At 51.2% G+C, this 17,652-nt stretch overlaps 2 protein-coding genes across 21 annotated transcripts in view; one reads left to right on the top strand and one right to left on the bottom strand.

Annotated features, from left to right (window-relative positions):
* Positions 1–6,715, top strand: part of BRSK2 (BR serine/threonine kinase 2) — a 51,595-nt gene extending 44,880 nt beyond the window's left edge. For 3 of the 16 annotated variants that reach the window (XM_084773152.1, XM_084773144.1, XM_084773147.1), the window contains 4 exons: positions 697–877; positions 954–1,043; positions 3,314–3,361; positions 4,489–6,715. In XM_084773152.1, coding sequence (XP_084629278.1) covers positions 697–877; positions 954–1,043; positions 3,314–3,361; positions 4,489–4,706 — 537 coding nt within the window. In that variant the 3' untranslated portion in view covers positions 4,707–6,715. Of the gene's footprint in view, positions 1–696; positions 878–953; positions 1,044–1,236; positions 1,332–3,313; positions 3,362–4,488 lie in introns of all 16 variants that reach the window. The other 13 variants (XM_084773154.1, XM_084773150.1, XM_084773155.1 and 10 more) reach the window with 11 other exon arrangements.
* Positions 6,716–11,327: 4,612 nt separating this feature from the next.
* MOB2 (MOB kinase activator 2) overlaps positions 11,328–17,652 on the bottom strand; it is a 54,159-nt gene continuing 47,834 nt past the window's right edge. For 3 of the 5 annotated variants that reach the window (XM_084773159.1, XM_084773157.1, XM_084773161.1), the window contains exons 4-6: positions 13,028–13,152; positions 12,440–12,532; positions 11,328–12,353 (exon numbers count right to left, since the gene is read on the bottom strand). In XM_084773159.1, coding sequence (XP_084629285.1) covers positions 12,043–12,353; positions 12,440–12,532; positions 13,028–13,152 — 529 coding nt within the window. In that variant the 3' untranslated portion in view covers positions 11,328–12,042. The remainder of the gene's footprint in view (positions 12,354–12,439; positions 12,533–13,027; positions 13,153–17,652) is intronic. The other 2 variants (XM_084773158.1, XM_084773160.1) reach the window with 2 other exon arrangements.

The raw sequence follows: 17,652 nt of genomic DNA, 5'->3' as shown, positions 1-17,652 counted from the left end.
CATATTTGTGACTGTAGCTGAAGGATTTCCTGGGGACAGCTGAAAATGTCTGCTAGAAGCCTCAGACCATTTCCAATAGAGTGGTCAGACTTGCGATTGGCCAGACTCACGGCCTGCCGATGTCTCCTTAGCGTTCCTCCCCTTTGATCTGAGCCTGCCTCCTCCTCACCCCCGTCCATTACATCCCTTCATAAGGCCCCTGGGTTACCAGTATAGGGCTCCCATCCACTTCCCCATGGTGGCTAGTCTGTATGCTGGGGTGACCCTGACTGCTTTCTAGTTTTGCGCTTGCTGCTGTGAAGTCAATGTGACCAGAATTCACTGCTGTGAACTCACACACCCCTACATCCAAAGGCTCAGCTTTCCTGGTCACTGCTGTGATGCCCCTTCATTCCTGCCCCTGCCTCAAGAGTTGTAGCTCTTTCCAGTTTAAGGACTCTTTGGGAAACACAGGGTAGCAGTAGCTAGCTTGCACTCCGGCTGGCTTAGCAAGGGGGCTCTGAAGTGTTTCTCTTGTTGTATTAGTCTTCTGTATCATACTTGGTTTCCAAAACTGGAGAAGGGTTGGAGGGCTGGGTTTGTGTCTAGTGCCCACTTAGTGCTGGCTCTTCTGTGGCCACCTCCCCAGAGGGCCAGGAGTGGACTAGTGGGGCCTGCTGGTAGGTTACACTCATGTCCAACATGTGCACACTGCAGATCCCCAGCCTCAGCCACAGCGTTATCTCCCAGACAAGCTTCAGGGCTGAATACAAGGCGACAGGGGGCCCAGCAGTGTTCCAGAAGCCAGTGAAGTTCCAGGTGGATATCACTTACACTGAGGGTGGAGAGGCCCAGAAGGAGAATGGCATCTACTCAGTCACATTCACTTTACTCTCAGGTAAGCCAGACAACTTGGTGGCTGTGTTTCCTCCTTCCTGGTTCTTCCAGTGCCTTGACTGCCAGTCTTTCCCCAGGCCCCAGTCGCCGTTTCAAGAGGGTGGTGGAGACCATCCAGGCCCAGCTGTTGAGCACCCATGACCAGCCATCAGCCCAGCACCTGTCAGGTGAGGTGTGGGCTCGGCATAGCATCTGTGGCTAGTACTGCCTGGATGGGAGGTCTGAGGACTGACATGGCCTCCTACTCTGACGGATGCCCACCTCCCTGCCCCGAGCAGTGCTGCACCCCTCAGGGAGCAGGGCCCCTCCCCGGGCATGGTGGGCTGCATCACACTGAAAGGCGCCTCTTGTCCACCGTAGAACCACCCCCGCCAGCGCCAGGACTAAGCTGGGGTGCTGGGCTTAAGGGCCAGAAGGTGGCCACCAGCTACGAGAGTAGCCTCTGACGCTGGCAGGTAAGGTGTCCGGCCTGCTGCCGGGGAGGGGAGGGGCTGCGGGCAGGACCTCCTGTAAGAGCCAGGCTTGTCCTAAGAGGGGCACCTTGTGCCTCCTTTCTTGGCCTGGCTCCAGATAGGCCTGCAGGCTCAGCACCCAGGCAGCTGGACATGAGGGTAGCCTGAGAAGGCTCTGGGAGTAGGGCCCAAGGCCCTGATCTTTGGGGCTCCCCCTCCAGTACCCTACGAGGGTTGGGGCTCCCCACCTCAGTGCCACTGACTACCAGAACTCTGCCTTAAGCAAGTTGGGGGTCTGAGGCTCTGGTCCCAGCAGGGTGCTCAAGAAAGGCACTGGGACTGCTGGTGCCTATGGGAGGAGGCAGGGGCTGTGTGTCTGGCCCTATGCATAGGCACACATGGGGCCCATGTGTCAGAGTAATAGCTAGGATATAGTCTGGGCTATCTTTTAGCAAAGGGACAGGCTGATGGTATATGGCATGGGGCTGTTTAGACAGTTGAGAAGTCTAGGAAAGCTGGGCTGTGGCTCAGGGCCAGCTTCTCTGAGCCCTATCCCCAGCTTCCTGTCTCCACAGCTGGCCCTGTTAGAGTCACTTCGTGTGTGTGTGTGTGTGTGTGTGTGTGTGTGTGTGTGTGTGTGTGTGTGTGTGTGTAGGTCTTCCACCTGTCCTCATCTCATTCGTCCTCATGGCATGGCCTGTAGGTGTGCTCCCACCATGGGCCTCATTATCTCCTGGCAGGCGGGGCTGGCGTCCCCAGCAGCCTGGGCTCATTCAGTTGTCCACTCTTCTTGGGAGAAGTGAGCAGGCAGGGCCAAGTGCCCCTGGGGCACTGTACTTGAGTCAACCTTGTCTTCCTAGGGCTTTAGGCCTCCATCTTGGAAAGAGGAAAACAGGATGGGCAATAGGAGTAGTCGGTAACCAAGGGCAAAGAATGATAGGCTGTGGCAGAGGCAGACCAGACTGTTCAGTTCAAGTAAAGCCAGGATCTAGCATGCTGCTGCGGTCCTGCTCACGGTAACCACTCAGACACTGCAGCCCTCCTGTGTTCCTGAATACTGGACAGGTCTCCATGCCCTATCTTGTGTGATGCTCTGTTAAAGCCCCACCCAGTGCCGTATCCCAGGGGTGGGTCACATACACAGGACCCATCCACCAGTTCTACTCAGTCAACCCCAACAGAACTGGAGCCTACCCTTGAGGCTGTTGGGCACCACCCATTGTTGGGTCTCAGCCTGTCCTCCTGATGCCCTCCCATTGTGTCCCTGTGTCCTGGACCCTTGTCCAGTGAGCTTGGACCTGCTTGGCCTGCTGGAGGTGGGCAAAAGTGCAGACCTCCAGAATCCCTGGGGGCCATCCAGACAGGGGCTCTACTCAGGGAGAGGAGGCTGGGAACCTCCAGTGAGTAGGCCCAGTGGACATGCCCCACCGAGATCTGATGCCAGCAGGCCCAGCATAGTGGGAGAGGCAAGGGTAAATGGGAGCCAGTGAGTAACGAGGTACAGCAGAAGAGAATAGGACAAACCACGGCAAAGCAGGAGGCTTATCCAGCCCAGAGAAGACAGGCCCTGCAGAGAAAAGGGTCTTCAAAGCCAGTCTTCTGTCTTTGGCTGTTGGAGGGTGACCTTCCACTATCTGTCTTGTTCCCACCCAGTTGTGGTCATAGGCCTCCTCTGACCTAGACCCTAGCACTCAGCTGTGCCCCTTCCATACTCTACACTTCCCTAGGCCTGCCTGTTCCATCGCCCTGTCTCTGCAGGCTCAGCTCCTCTACTCCTGCCAGACACTATTCTTGGGTCTTGCCTACTCATAGCCCTGCTCCTCTATGAGCTCCAACCTCTCTGAACTCCATCTGCCCCTGGCTCCAGCCCTCTCAGGGCCCTACCCGACGCCCAGCCTGGCTGGTTGCAGGTTGCCAGCCAACCTGAGGTAGCAGGTGTGCAGCCTGTTCACTCTCTCCCTCCCTCTTTCCATTCTGTGCTCCAGACACCACTAACTGTATGGAAGTGATGACGGGGCGACTTTCCAAATGTGGTAAGAACTCCTCATGCTCACTTGGCCCCCAGCCTGCCACCTCCACTGCGTGCCCCCACAGCCTACCATGACTAGTGCTGTCCTACTGTCTCTGGCTGTTCTGGGTCCCCTGTGTATGTACAGGCATTGGACCACCCAACACCCCTGGGCCCCATCTTCTGCTAAGAATGGTCTTAGCCACTCATTTCTTCTTCCCTATTTCTACAGTCAAGCCAGGCAGAGGAGGGACTTCAATGCTCAGAGCAGGAAAACATCCTCGTGCCTGAGGCCAATAGGGGTCCTACATGTAGCACTGCCCTGGAGGGCAAGGTGGACATCTGTCCACAGACTATGCCAGTCAGAGGAGGAGGGGTGAACAGCACTGGGCTCAGATTAAGGTTAAGCAAGGAATGGAACTGAGATATCCAATTGGTACATCTGGGTAGTGAGCACAGGCCCAGGAGGGTGGAGGGTCACCCATTACTTCTGTGCCCCCCGGGACCAGAAATCCAGCTGTGGCTGCCTGTCCCCAGCTCCCTGCCTGCCCACCTACCATTCATCCTGTCTGTCTGCTGCTGAACTGTCTGTGCTAGCCAGGACCGGGCTCTCCCTGTATGCTGCTGGTCACTGGCGCTGGCCACCCTTTCTGAAAGCAGTCATTATCCACAAAGCACAGCCAACCCCAGGGATCCAACTCAGCCCTGGCCATTCCATTGCTATCTCTACACCTGGGGTTGGCTAGCTCATGTGGCCCTGACACTTGGGAAGGGAGACCCAGGACATTTGGGGCCACACTGAATGAGGGCAGAATCTCACCGCCTGTCCTGGGCCTCAGTTCTCAGAAGCAGCCCCCAAGTCCCATGCTGCTTTGGAGGTACAGAAGTCCAAGGGTCTGTCACACAGAAACAGCCTCTCCCACTGCCTTGCTCCTGGCACTAGGAACCCCACTGGCCGCCCGCCTGCCCCGCTTGCTACCCGCCTACCCTTGCCCTGCCATTTCCATCTGACTTCATCTCGTTGGGATTTCCTTTCTCTTGTCAAGGCCCCTTCGTTCATTTGTTTGTTCTTTCTCTCCTTCCCTTCCTCTCTCCCCTTCCCCTTTTTTTCTTTTCTTTTCTCTCTTTTTGTCTTCTGTTCTGTGTACCCAGGCACCCCATTGAGTAACTTCTTTGACGTAATTAAACAACTTTTTTCAGACGAGAAGAACGGGCAGGCGGCCCAGGCCCCCAGCACACCCGCCAAGCGGAGTGCCCACGGCCCCCTGGGTGACTCCGCGGCCGCTGGCCCTGGAGGGGACACCGAGTACCCGATGGGCAAGGACATGGCCAAGATGGGGCCGCCCGCCGCCCGCCGTGAGCAGCCTTAGACACTAGTCCCTCCCCAGCACAGCACAGCACAGCACAGCACAGCACAGCACAGCACTGACTGTGGCCTTCTGCCGCCCTGTGTGGACCAGCCCCACCTGCCTGCCCAGACCTTGTCTCAAGCCTGGGAGGAAAGGAGAGTGGCCAGGGCGTGGCCCGCAGGCTGGGCTGCTGGGCTTGCTCTCTTTTCTCTCTTGCGGTCTCTGTCTCTGCCTGTCTCTGACAGCATCGCTTGTTTCCGCTCTGATACCAGGAATTATCCCGAAAAGTTAACATGTCATCTCCACGAGGCCATCCTCTGTGCTGCGTGTGGACACTGGCTGAGCGAAGGCAGCTGCTGCGGACCACCCTCCCTCCTCTTCCTCCTCCTGCTGCTGCTGCTGGGCAGAGAGGCTAGCCCACTGTCCACCACCTCTGCCTGTTCCCCGGCAGCTCCGCATGGCCCAAGGGAGGAGGGTCTGTCTCCCAGGGGATTCCTTCTAGCCCAGGCACCCTGGACTCCCAGTGACCAGACCCTCAGTAGGGACAACATGTCCACCATCTTCCAGGGTAGGGGACCATGGTGGGTGAAGCAGTGGGAATGGATTGTCCTCCACGTCGCATTTGGAGGCCTCCTGGGCCACTCACCTCGCCTTTTCCACACTTTGGCCTTACCAGGGCCACCTCTTCTCATCTGCATCCATTGCTCCACCTTGCCAGGCTGCAGAGCTCCAGCTGTGATGGCTCTCTCGGGCTGAAGTGGAAATAAGAGACCTGGGTGCTCCAAAGCTGCCAGGGGGCTGGGCTGAGACCAGTATTATTTATTTGCTATTTTAATTTATTGAGTTTCTTTATGTCTTTGTTCTCTGTTCAGGGAAGGGGGAGCAGCAGCAGCACCCTCCTGCTGTCCATCTGTTCTGTCTGTCTGACTTGGGCAGGGTGGGTCCAGAGCCCAGGTTCCCTCTGAGGACAGAGCCGTTGCGGGGCTGGGGACAGTGGGGAGCCGGCCAGTGGATGCAGCACTGGCAAGCTACTGTAAACTTTAAAAGAATTCCTGCAAGATATTTTTATAAACTTTCTTTTCTTGGTTGTTTTTGGAAAAGGGTGTGGGGCAGGGCTGCTGGGGCAGAGCTAGAGTTTGTGTTTCAGCTCCTTGCTCTTGGCTATTTCTATACACACATACATATATATATATATATATTTAAAGAACGACGTGGTTGGCTCTGTCCTGGGTTGTTTTATTACTACTTAGCAGCAGCTTCAGTTCCATATGAGGGCTCAGGGTACAGGTTGTCAGCCTGCACTGGCCAGCTATGCCTGCTGCCTAGAGGCACTGACCAGTACGTCTCTGCTGAACCAGGCTGACGGTGATCTTGGTTTGGTGTCTGAGTGAGAAGGGAGAGAAGGCCCTGAACTGGCACCCTATTCATGCACAGGATGGCAGGGGTACCTTAAGGCTTTTTTAAAAAATTAAAATAAAAAGTTAAAAAAAACATCAAAGCCAGAAATGGAGTTAGCAGTGTGCTCTGCAGTGGGCTCCTCCTGGAGGTGGCGAGGGCGAGGAGCCCACACCACTGCCTGCTGAAGCCCACTTTGCTTCCCTCATCTCCAGCTTCTGTCTGTGTTCCGTTCTGTCTGGCTAAGCCAGTCCCTCCCAGCGGGCCCACGGTGCCTGTCGTAGCAGCAGGAGGGGCTGGAGGGCAGGTTTCATGCATGCCTTTTGCTCTTCCCCTCATGTACAGATTTTAATGCTTCTATTACATTCAACCACCACAGGCTGGGATTTCTATACATAGGACAAAATCAAACACCTGTAACAACATCAAAGCCACGCGGTACAAGTGGGAAGGGGCATATCTACGGAGTCAGGATACTGAAAGCAATACCTCTCGTTAGCCTTCCTCTTTTGTACTTTGGACACACGCGGACTCGCAGACATCACAGAAATGGACAAGCCCCATCTGGTGTAACCCCTGTAAAATAACTGTGAGCAACTTCAGTTCTGGAACAATAAATTCCTTCCGTAAAGACACATGACGCAAGGTCTCCGTCCGGGCCGGGCGGGCATGGGAAATGGCACAGGATGTCTGAAGGTGGCTCTTGTAACCAACTTGTACCTGTCTGGGCAGTGCGAAGGGAAGAGGTCCACCCCTGGAAGGGGGTCTATGTAGTAGGGTCAGTTAAATAGGCTGGAGTGTATCTCTAGGCTATCTTCCACCAGGGATGGGCTTCCGGTGAGAACCAGGGCTAGGGAATAAGTCTAGAAACACAGGCTAGTAAAGAGTTCTACTAGGAAGACAGTAGTGACAGTGTGTTGTCTTCCTTGTGGCAGTTCCAACATTACCCCAGATATGCCTGGGGTCACCTAGCACTTGGGCTTTCTCCAGGAGTCCTCACCATATTACCTGTGACCTGCCATGGTTGCCCTGACCTTATCACCTCTCCACTGCTATTAGATGCAGGACAAATCCAGGACAGGTGTAGCACCATGTCTTGAATGCCCAAGAGTCTGAGGCTGGACAGTCCTTAGGAGTCTGATCCAAATGTCCATTCCATGAAAGTTGCTACACTGCCTAGTGGCAGCGTTCTATATAGCTCACTGACAGTGGGAGGCTGATGGTTCTCTGTGCCTTGTACTTGTAGGAGTTCGCAGCATCTCTAGCCTCTGCATAGTAGAGGCCAGCTGTCTCTGACACTACCATGTGTCTCCTGGGGGTAGAATAGCCCTAAATGCCACCCTACCCTGAAGCTGAGGCCTAGCTAACACACAATCTTGCTGGAAAAGTCTAAGCCATTTTTGCTTAGCTTTGTTGTGAACCAAGCGGGGTAGCTCTGCAGACTGAAGCTCAAAATCCATGGCAAAAAGCAATGAGGTAAAGCTAGGATCAACATTTGCTGAATTCTGAATGTCGATATACTGTCCAAAAGTGGGATATCCAGTAGACACTTGGTATGGGAAAGGGACCAAGCTCCTATTGCAGCTTTTCTGTTAACTGTGAGATTAGGTCCAAGGGTACCTGATTATCTGGGTCTGGGCTCAGGGTGCTAAGATGCCTTGTATCTGGCATGCTGAGAGCCGCAACCCACCCACCCTCCACCCAATCTTCCTCCAGCTGGCCCACTGGATACTTAGTCTACAGTCAGCCTTGGTGGGCACTAAGACCAGCTTACTTCACAGACCCAGCAGCTTCCCATTGTACACTACTGCACCCCCAGGGCTCAGACAGGAACCTTCCACAATCTCAGTCCTGACACTAAGCTATCCTGAGTGTTCATAGTCAAAGCAAGCTTAGCCCATTATTCATATAAAAAACAAACAAGCTGTGTGCCTTTAATCCCAGCACTCAGGAGGCAAAGGCAGGTGGATTTCTGTGAGTTCGAGGCCAGTCTGGTCTACAAAGAGAGTTCCAGGGCAGCCAGGGCTACACAGAGAAACCTTGTCTGAAAAAACCAAAAACAAACCGGAAGAAACTATGCACCAGACATGGCCTTTTGCAGTTCACAATGAGGATTAACCCACTGGTCTGCATACTCATCAAACTAAAATGAGGACTTTAAAAAAAAAAAAAAGGCCTCTAGAGACCAGCCCCCGTCTCAGAAGCTAAACTTGATTGGCCCAGCAGTAAGTGTGTAGGCAGGTAAAGAGGGTTATTCTGACGGGTGCTTCCTATCCCAATTGGTGAAGCAGAGAGGCACAGCCTGGTACCCTCAAGAGATGGTAAAAAATTAAAAGTCAACCTCTTTCCTAGGTGAGCCATCCTAGGTTTCATACTGAGAGCAGAATGGCACAATTCCTTGGAGGGTGGGGCCCCAAAGTCCTCCAGTCAGCTATACAGTGGGCCCTGCCAACACCTTAATTTCAGCTCACAATGGATGGCCAGCCTGGCTGATGGCTTCTTGGTCAGGTGTCCTATTCTCCTGTAGCTCAATGCCAACCCCTCCACTGACAACACCATTCCATATCCACTAGCCTAGGTCTCCTGGTGGTGTTTAGTAAAAAGCAAACAGCTGCAGTGGCCGAGGATGGGTGTAACGCCTGGGAGAGACAGCTGGACTGACAGGTGAAGGAGTGTTTCTACCTGGGGAGGCCCCCCTGGAGCTCCTGAGGTCCCCATTATACCTTTGCCCATAGTCTCATCCCTGTCTTCCAAACAGGAGCTCCAGGCTCAGTCACTGTGTTGTTTCTAGTTTTACTGTGCTGCCCCTCCCAGTTAGGGAGGGGCCTGGGTCACCTCCATGTCCGTATCAGCTGACTTCATTCCACCTGTAACTTTATGTCCTGTCAGCACTAGATACCATTCATAGGTTCCAGGGTGAGGACCTGTTTGATGCGAGAGGCTTCATTCTATCCCAGTCTGCCCACGGGCCCCACTTAGATTTCCATCCCATACATGAAATACTCATCACATCCCAAAGTCTCAACACATCCCAGTATAAAGCTAGGCCTCAAACCTTATTTAATTAGCTCAGAAGCTTCAAAATGTAGCCTTGAAGTCAAAGGAGGGTTGTAGGTGTGATGGTCCTAGTAGTAATCTTTGTTTTTGTTTTTATTTTTGAGACAGGATTTCTCTAACAGCCCTGGCTGTCCTGGACTCGGTTTGTAGACCAGGCTGGCCTTGAACTGACAGTGATCCGCCTGCCTCTGCTTCCTGAGTGTTGGGATTAAAGGTGTGCGCCACCACGCCCGGCTTCCTAGCAGTAATCTTTGTACACCTGTAGGCCAACCAACAGACAAGGCCATGTACTCTCAGCCATAGAAGGACAAAGAGGAAGATAGTGGCTGGCATCCTCTATGGCTCAGGGGCCTAGGCCTGTACCCTGCCCTGTTTGTAGGAAAAATAACCACTACTGCATTCATTAGCTTCTCACCTGAGCCTCCCTGGCTCAATAGCCTTTTGTTCCTCCTACCTCAGGGCTTCTGATGAAATGCACTGTTCTCAGGACCCTTATCAGACTCCTGTGCCTCACAGGACTCAGCCCTTGAGATAAAAGTCTTGTGCATAAATTCTTCACACATAATCTGTGGTCTACTTTTCAGCTTTTGGCTAGAGGGCTGACCAAAGGTGTCAGTATCTGCTGAACAAGCCAGGCTAGCCTTTCTGACTTGCTGAGGTCCAAACAAAGGATTGCCTGGGGTCATCTGGGTTCTCTCTCTGGAGCATTTTCCTGGCAGTGAAACTTGAGTGTCATTTGTCATTCATATACCCTGAGTGTTCTCCAATAATTGTTAGCTCTGAGTCTATACCTCTTCATGGACCTACCTACTCCTTGTATAGACAAGAACACCATGGCAGGGACAAAGAGGCAGCAAGGAGCCATCCATGTGGTAGAAAAGCACACAGAACCTCCCTGTATATCTTGGAGCATAGAAACTGGGCCCAGAACACAGCCCAGCAGGTGGTAACCCTCACCTGGATATCCATCCTTCATAGATGGCCTTCCAAAGGCTCTGACACTGCCATGCGCTTGGAGGTCCTGCCACTGTCTCAGGTTCCACACAACAGCCCAAGCTAGAAACTCATCTTCCCAGCAGCCAGCCATAGACTCTGCACTGGGCATCCGCCCCTCCTCTGTGTAGCCAGGATTATGGTAGCTGTTATCTGAGGGGCTCTGTCTGGAGTCTAGCTCCTGTACCTGGGAGCTGAGGACAGGTTAGTATTACTGAGCCAAGCTCTACTGTGCCCCTGCTGTCCCCTGCCCCCAGGACTCCCCACTGGCACTGTCAGCAAGCTGAGCCCCCACCCCCTGAGGTCCCTATAGCAGTCACAGACATACAGTTCCATGGACGAGATGTGGTGGCCAGCACCCAGGGGCAGGCTTAGGCAGTCTGGTGGGTTCCATTCCCAGGAACTGAGACAAAAGGCTTAGAGTTGGTTCAGGGAGGGTTTCTTGTTTATTTGTTTGGACAAGAGCTCCCTGTGTAGCCCTAGGGTGGCCTCAAACTCACAATCTTCCTCCTTCAGTCTCAGAAGAACTCCTATGGAGAGGCAGTAGGACCAGGTTGTGAAGACTCCATGTACCCTGGAATTTTCTGGTAACCATTAGATAGGGACAGATGGCCACTGAGAATGTTAGAAGGCAGATGGGGTTGGTTCAGGCGCTAACAGAAGAGCCTCCAGCCCCAAGTTCATCCTCCCAAGGGCTTCTGATGGTGCAGTAAGTGAAGAGAAAGGTCTGGTAGCCACAAATGCATTGCACAGGCTGAACCAGAGGGCCAGGGAGACAACAAACCCCAGGAGGGCCCCACAATTTAAAAGAACCTGTCAGGGGGCTGAGTATCCCAGGAATCAACCACCAAAGCCACTGGTACCAGTCAGCAGGCACAGAAAACTGGTTGCCAGAATCCAAAGATCCGAGTTTGTTGTCTGTGAGGGACCAAGCCATAATCATGCCTGGCTCCCTTTGCTGATACTTGGGCCCCGGGCCAGCTTCAGAGTTGAACTCAGGTCCATCCCCACCTAGACAGCTGGTTGCCTGCTCCTGGGCCCCCAATGTTGAACCTGAGCCAACTCTACAGGACTGAAGGCCTCCATCCTCACTCAAGTCAAGGCACAGCCAGTGAGGATAAGGTCAAGGCACTTGCACTTTCCCTACCCAAGAACCTGAGAACATTATGAAACAGCAGGCTGAGAGGACACAGGCTCTGACCTGAGAGAATTCTTTTTTTATTATATCTGAACAGATGAACTAAAGCAGATTCTGCCTTTCACTGACAGCCCTGTCTTCACACAGGACCTCAGAGGGGTCCTGGTGCTGCCCTGGCCCCTATGCAAAATGGGACCTCCTTGGGCACTGAGGAGGCAGCAAGAAGGGGTTGATAGGAGCAAGCAGCAGGTGTGGGCCCTCCTGGGTTACCCCAGGCCTCTCTACCCCAGAGACTCTGAGCCAAAGTCCAGGCAGGGTCTAGGGAGAAAAGCTGCGGGGTGGGCCTCTGTAAAAGCCCATCCCCAAAGCACAGCAGAACTCCAGGTCTGCAGGGCAAGCCCCGTAAGGGGGAGACACCTCTCATAAGGTGCTTCTTTCAAAGCCACAGAGCCCTTTCCCCCAGAGGGAAGGAGAGGGCAAGAGCCATATGGAAGACCCAAGAAAGGAAAACCCCACAGAAGAAAAATCAAAACATCAGTCCAATAAATGTTTGTTGAATGAATGAATGACTCCAAAGGCTCTTCACTACAAACAGCACTCATCCATCCAACAGGGAAGTCAGGAAACACGCCTTGCTCCAGCGGCGTCCATGGAGCCCACACTCCGAGCAGCCCGGGCCCTCAGACCTTGCCATCAGCACGCCGGGGCATGTGTGCGCACACACTGATACACAGTTGTCTCTTTGCACATGTGCACCCATCTGGCCCTGGAGGCTCATCTCTCCTTCACGTGGTTCTGTGCTCCGGCAACTCCACTGCTGGCCCCATCCCCAGTGGCACCACTGCTACCTGGGCTGCTGCACAGCACCTCGGTGAGGTCGTCCATGACAGCGGTTTCTTTGGGGTCAAGCAGGTTGAACTCTCTGGCAAAGAGGATGAAGTGCACGTACAGTGTGTTCAAGTGTCCGTGCAGCTCAAGGGCCAGGGTCTCCTTGAAGTGGGCCCAGTAGATGTGGCCCAATACGTGAAACAGATACTTGCAGATCTTCTTCACCAAGGACTCGAAGGAGCTGGGGAATTCTCTGCCTAGGGGGAGGCCACATGTCATAGACCTGCAAGGAGGCCAGTCTCCTACAACTAGGCTTCCCTGGATGGGCCTTAAGTGCTCATACCTGCTACCACTCCTCCAAAGAGTTCCCAGCAACCTCTCCCCCAGGGTGGCAATTGCCTAGAGTAACAGGTGCTGGCTGAGCCATGCTGGTCACCTGCACAGCAAAGAATATGTGGTAGGCACTCAGGCTCCATGTACTTCCTCCAGTAGACACCCCAGGGCTATCTGTAGACCAGGTAGGGAGCGGCAACAAGCACATAGGAATACCGGTAAGCCAATGCTGGCCCCTTTGCGGCTCAGGATGAGTTTTGAGCCCCCATCAGGACCTTAACAGGTCTGTAAACACCAACCTCAGCAAGATGGACTGTGATGGCTTCATTGTGCAGAGCTGGTAGCAGGGCCAAAGGGGGCCAAGTGGTGGGTCCCAGAATGCAGGTGGACATTTGACCCCAGCTAGGCTGATCTCTTCAGTGGGAACCTTCCTCCCTTCTTAGCCCAGGTCCACCATGCCAAATGGCACTAGAGTCATCAAACTGTAGCTCTTCTAGACCCCACTTGCAATCAATCATACCCCAAGACTCTCTAGCCTAGTGCTGAAGAACCTACTGGCTTTGCATAATGATTTGGGTACAAGCTGCAAAAGACATACCGTATTTTGTGGGGAACACATCTTCATCAGTTACCAGCTTCTGCACAGAGCTCATGACAAAGTCAACATACTGGGGGGCAGTGCACTTGACCTTCTTCCCCCGCTCGTCATACCAGTAGTATTGTCTGTAGGGACAGAGACTTTGGTCAGGGTGTCAACCCTGCCAAATACCTGCCCCAGTGCAGGCTCCCACACATACAGCACAAACTCAAAGGCAGTGGTAGCATGATGTGATGAGCTATATACAACTGTTCCAATAGACACATAAAGTGCTCAGAACAGCATCTCAGGGGAACAAAAGCCTCATGTACAGAACCAAAAGTATAGGTAGCCCAATGTGACACCTTCATTATACCTGCTTCTGCAGGTTTTATTTATTTGAAATAAATCTGTACCTTTTAAAATTAACTGGGAACAGGTTATCTGTCTATGAGGAGGTGGCCGGGGGCTGGCCAGAGAGCCTAGATCCTTAGCAGTATCTTATTCCCAGAATTAGAAGCCACACCCTCCCCATGGAGAATAGTAGATGCCTCCAGTCAAGTGACCTGACCCCAAACTCTTTATCCTGTGCATGAGGTAATCAATCCTCATGTGATTGTCAGTTTCGAGAAACTAGCATCAGGGACGGGGAGGTATTAGATATACAGAGACTCTGGGTCTTAACCATGTGCAGTATCACAGTCACTCTGTTCTGTCAAAAGGAGCTGGTGCTGCCCTTGATGTACTGCCTGCTGCCCCCTCAGGCATCTCCTTGGGAGATCTTGGATGAAGGGATCACAGAGGTCTCTCACAATCCTCTGGTATCTGGCCATGCTGTGGGGATGTCAAACAACCTAGGTGCCCTAGACGCAAGGCCACAGCATGCTCCCCCAAGCTCCTGCTGAGGGCCTAGGATTCTTTCTAATTGGGGATGATTATGGACCATACTGTTACATTGGGGGGGGGGTCCTATGTAAACACATGTTTTTCATGTCTCTAAAGCAAAGCTAAGACAGGATTACAGTCACAGCAGGTTTGTGCATCATTTCATGAGAATGTGTCAAAGTCAGACCATATGCTGTGCCACCTATATCTCACCAGCATGACACGTGCTCCCCAGCACCTAGTGCTCTGCAGTACCCCCATGTGGGTTTTATTTATATTTCTTTAACACCCTAATGTTGAGTATCTTCTTAGTGGCTCATGTCCACACTGCAGAAACCAGTCCTGCCCCACTCTTGTCGGTCAAGCTGCGGCTTGCATGCTGCTGCACTGAGAACTCTCTGCATGTCCTGGATACCAGTTCTTGTGCAGATGTTTCCACATGTCTATGTTTGTTCTTTCTTCTCAGTTGTCTTTCTTAGAGCTAAAGTTCTGAATCATCATAAAGCCCAGGTGGCTGAGTCCTTTTCACCAATGAGCCACTCTTTTGACACTCTTATTGATGTCCAATCTAATACTAGTCACAGAGATTTTCTCCTAACCTCTAGAAGCCTCGTTATTTTCCCATTTCTGTATCAGGGGTGAAGCTTAAAGTTGAGGTACTACTTTTCCTTCCTCTGTGTAATGTTGCCTTTCACAGCAGCAGTTGTTGGGAAACAAAACAAAACTGTCCTTTCTACACTCAGTTTCATTGGCCACTTTGTCAGAAATCAAAGGACCGTATTTTTGAGTTTCCTTCTGAACTCTGATCTGACCCACTAACTTCTGTCACACCTTTGGTCAATACCATACTGTCTTGTCACTGGGACTTAACAGTATATCTTCAAACTGTGGGCCTCTTCTAGTTGTACTGTTTCTGTGGCTACTCCAGACAGCCCTTCTATGCAAATTCCAGAACACAACGGCCTAGTAGCTAATAATTCTGATGGAGTTTTTAACTGAGAACATACTAAACCCGAGATTCGTTCCGCATAGATCTATATGGTAAGCTATTGTCTTCCAGCCCATAAACACCGTGTGGCTGTGTGTGTGCTGCTATCTTTGACTCTTCATTCCTAAACTTTTGTGGTTTCCAGAAACAGAGTCCTGTGAAAGCTGTTTATACCTAAGCATTTTTATTGCCTCTGGAGTTATTGTAAATGGTTCTGATTAGTCAGGTTTTCAATCATAAACAGCTAGCACAGAGATCTTTGCTGGTCTTGTACAATTTACTTTGTTGCTGGACTCCTTCAGTCACAGTTGTGTTCTTTATGTGGCCTTTTCCTCCCTCTCCCTTGTCTTACTGAACTGGATGAGCCCTCAAGTTTTCTTCTCCAAACAACAGTCGATTTCATGCCAGCTGTGTAAATTTGGAGAGGATCCTGCAGTTTCCTAGCTACCTTTGTAACATCTGTTGAATTCATAGCGAACTATTACACTTTCTAATGCTCGTAATTCCTATCTTCTCTCTCATTTTTGTGTCTTGATATGGCTTATCAACTTCATTGCTATTTTCAAGCAAGCACGCATTTCCCTTATAGTTTCTAGAAGTCAACATGAGTAACTTCCACTTGTGTTTTGTGATTTCCTTTCTTCTGTCTACTTGCATTGGTTTTCGTTTTGCTCTGAGATCTCTGTCTGAAATGTGCACTTGGTGTTGTAAACTGCTCTTGCCACCTTGGGGCAGCTAAAGTCCATAAAGTATCCCTCCTCCCTGCCCAATTCTCTTAAACAGGTTTTCTCTGTAGTCAGGACTCATCTCACTCATTACAATTCTCCTGCTTCAGCTTCTCAAGTGTTGGGATTACAGTCATGAATTACCACACTTGGCTGTATTTCACAAATTTTAATACTTGGTATTTTTGCTTGTGTTTAGTTCAAACAAGCTTCTCATTGCCCTTGAGATTGTTTTTTCCCTGATCTATGGATCATCCAGGAGTGAACTATTTCCAAAGTGTTTGGAAATTTATCTGTTATATCTCTCTCACTGACTTCCAGAATAACTCCACAATGATCGGATACCTTACTTAATATGACTTCAACTCTTTACAAGTTGTCAAGGGCAACATCTTGTTTCATAAGCACTCCTTGTGAAGTTGAAAATAAGGTTCATTTTGCTGCCGGGATGGAATGTCCTTAAATGGCACCTCAGCCTCTCCCTCCCCTGGTCCTTCCCCACGCAGCTGGTGATTTGCTTTGTGAAGCTCTGCCATCTGGCACACAGATACTGAGGAACACCACAGGCCTGTCCAACAGCCCTGCCCAACTCATAACTTCCTTCTGCATCCTGGCTGATTTTAAGTTTCTGCTGCTATGAACACAGCTACTTCAGCTTTCATTTGGTAGTGTTTTTCTAGGTTTGTCATCTCCTACTGTTAGCTTGCCCACTTTATAGCATGTAAAGTGCCACTATGAGGTAAGAGCAGGTGGGTGGGATAAACCTGTGATCTCAACTGCCTGGCCGATAAAGACAAGAAGATGCCAGGCCCAGGTCAGCTTGGATACCGTGGCAGAATTCTGTCTCTCATAAAACTTTAAACAGAGCTGGGGATGTGGCTTGGTAGCAGAGCACCTGCTAGGAAGTGGGCTTCTGGAGGTGATCAAGCCACAATAGCAGAGCTCTCATGACCAGTGCTCATGCCTTTCAAAAGAGTTGCTGTCCACGAACCAAGAAGCTCTTCTCGGATTCTAAGCCTGGATCTGAACTTACAGTCCATGAGAAATATACCAGTGCTGTTTAGTAGCCTCTGTCATGGGCATTTGATTATGACAGTCCAGACAGAGAACAGTTGAATATGTTTCTCATAGGGAAGCTCAGATTTAGTTCTACTAGAATATTTTCATAAAAATTCTCTTTGGACACTCTCATGCTCACACTGTGGGAGTCACTCATCTGCTGGGCTTAGATCACTATTGTTGGCTTTCTGCTTGTTCTGTTTTTTTCATCTTTATACTCCATGCTCTTGCTTTATTTAGGGCTATATTCCCTCTACCTCTTTTAGCTATCCCACTTCAATTTACCTATTTATGGTTCTGACTGTATGTTTTTGTGTCATTTTTGAATTGCTTAAAGAATTTCAAAGTACATACACTCAATATTTTGCTCAGAGCTTGGCATCATCTGGGGAAAGTTGGTCACCAACAGAATATGGGCACCTCTCACTATGAGGGCTTCCAGGTCCCTTCTAGGAACCCCGAGAATGTGTCAGGTCACATTTTATTTCACTCTCAACTTTTGAGAGCTCCAGAGAAAAGTCTGTATTTCTCCAGTTACTGTGACTCTTCATTTGTGCTGTCACAGAGCTGAAGAACTAGTCGTAATGCTCCTGCAGTAGGTCAGACAGCTTGCAGTGGTCCATTTCACTGTGTTCCTGAAGGACATGGCTGCTGGATATGGAATGTGAAGCAATACTTCTTCCCTGTATCACCTGAAACATGGGGACTTCCCCAAGTCCCACAGTATTGTCCTAGATGCCATGGGCCTGCACTGTGCTTGGTGTCTAAGCTAGTTCACAGATCAGTCTTTAAAGGTTCACTCAGCTCTGCTAATATAAAAGGATGTCTCTGAGGGGGCCATGTTTCTGAATATGTCTTGGCCCCCTGATCCCAATGCTGGTCTTTGGGGGTCATCCTGCAGGTGCTACAAGGATAGAAATGAGACCTAGGCTAGTGCAGACTCTCCTCAACCTAAACAAACCTCTAGGGCTGGTACACAGCAAGGAGTT

Source organism: Acomys minous (assembly GCF_964271855.1).
Source record: "Acomys minous genome assembly, chromosome: 2".
Taxonomy (NCBI): Eukaryota; Metazoa; Chordata; class Mammalia; order Rodentia; family Muridae; genus Acomys; species Acomys minous.
The sequence above is the reverse complement of the archived record's forward strand: the minus strand, read 5'-3'. Positions and strand labels throughout refer to the sequence as shown.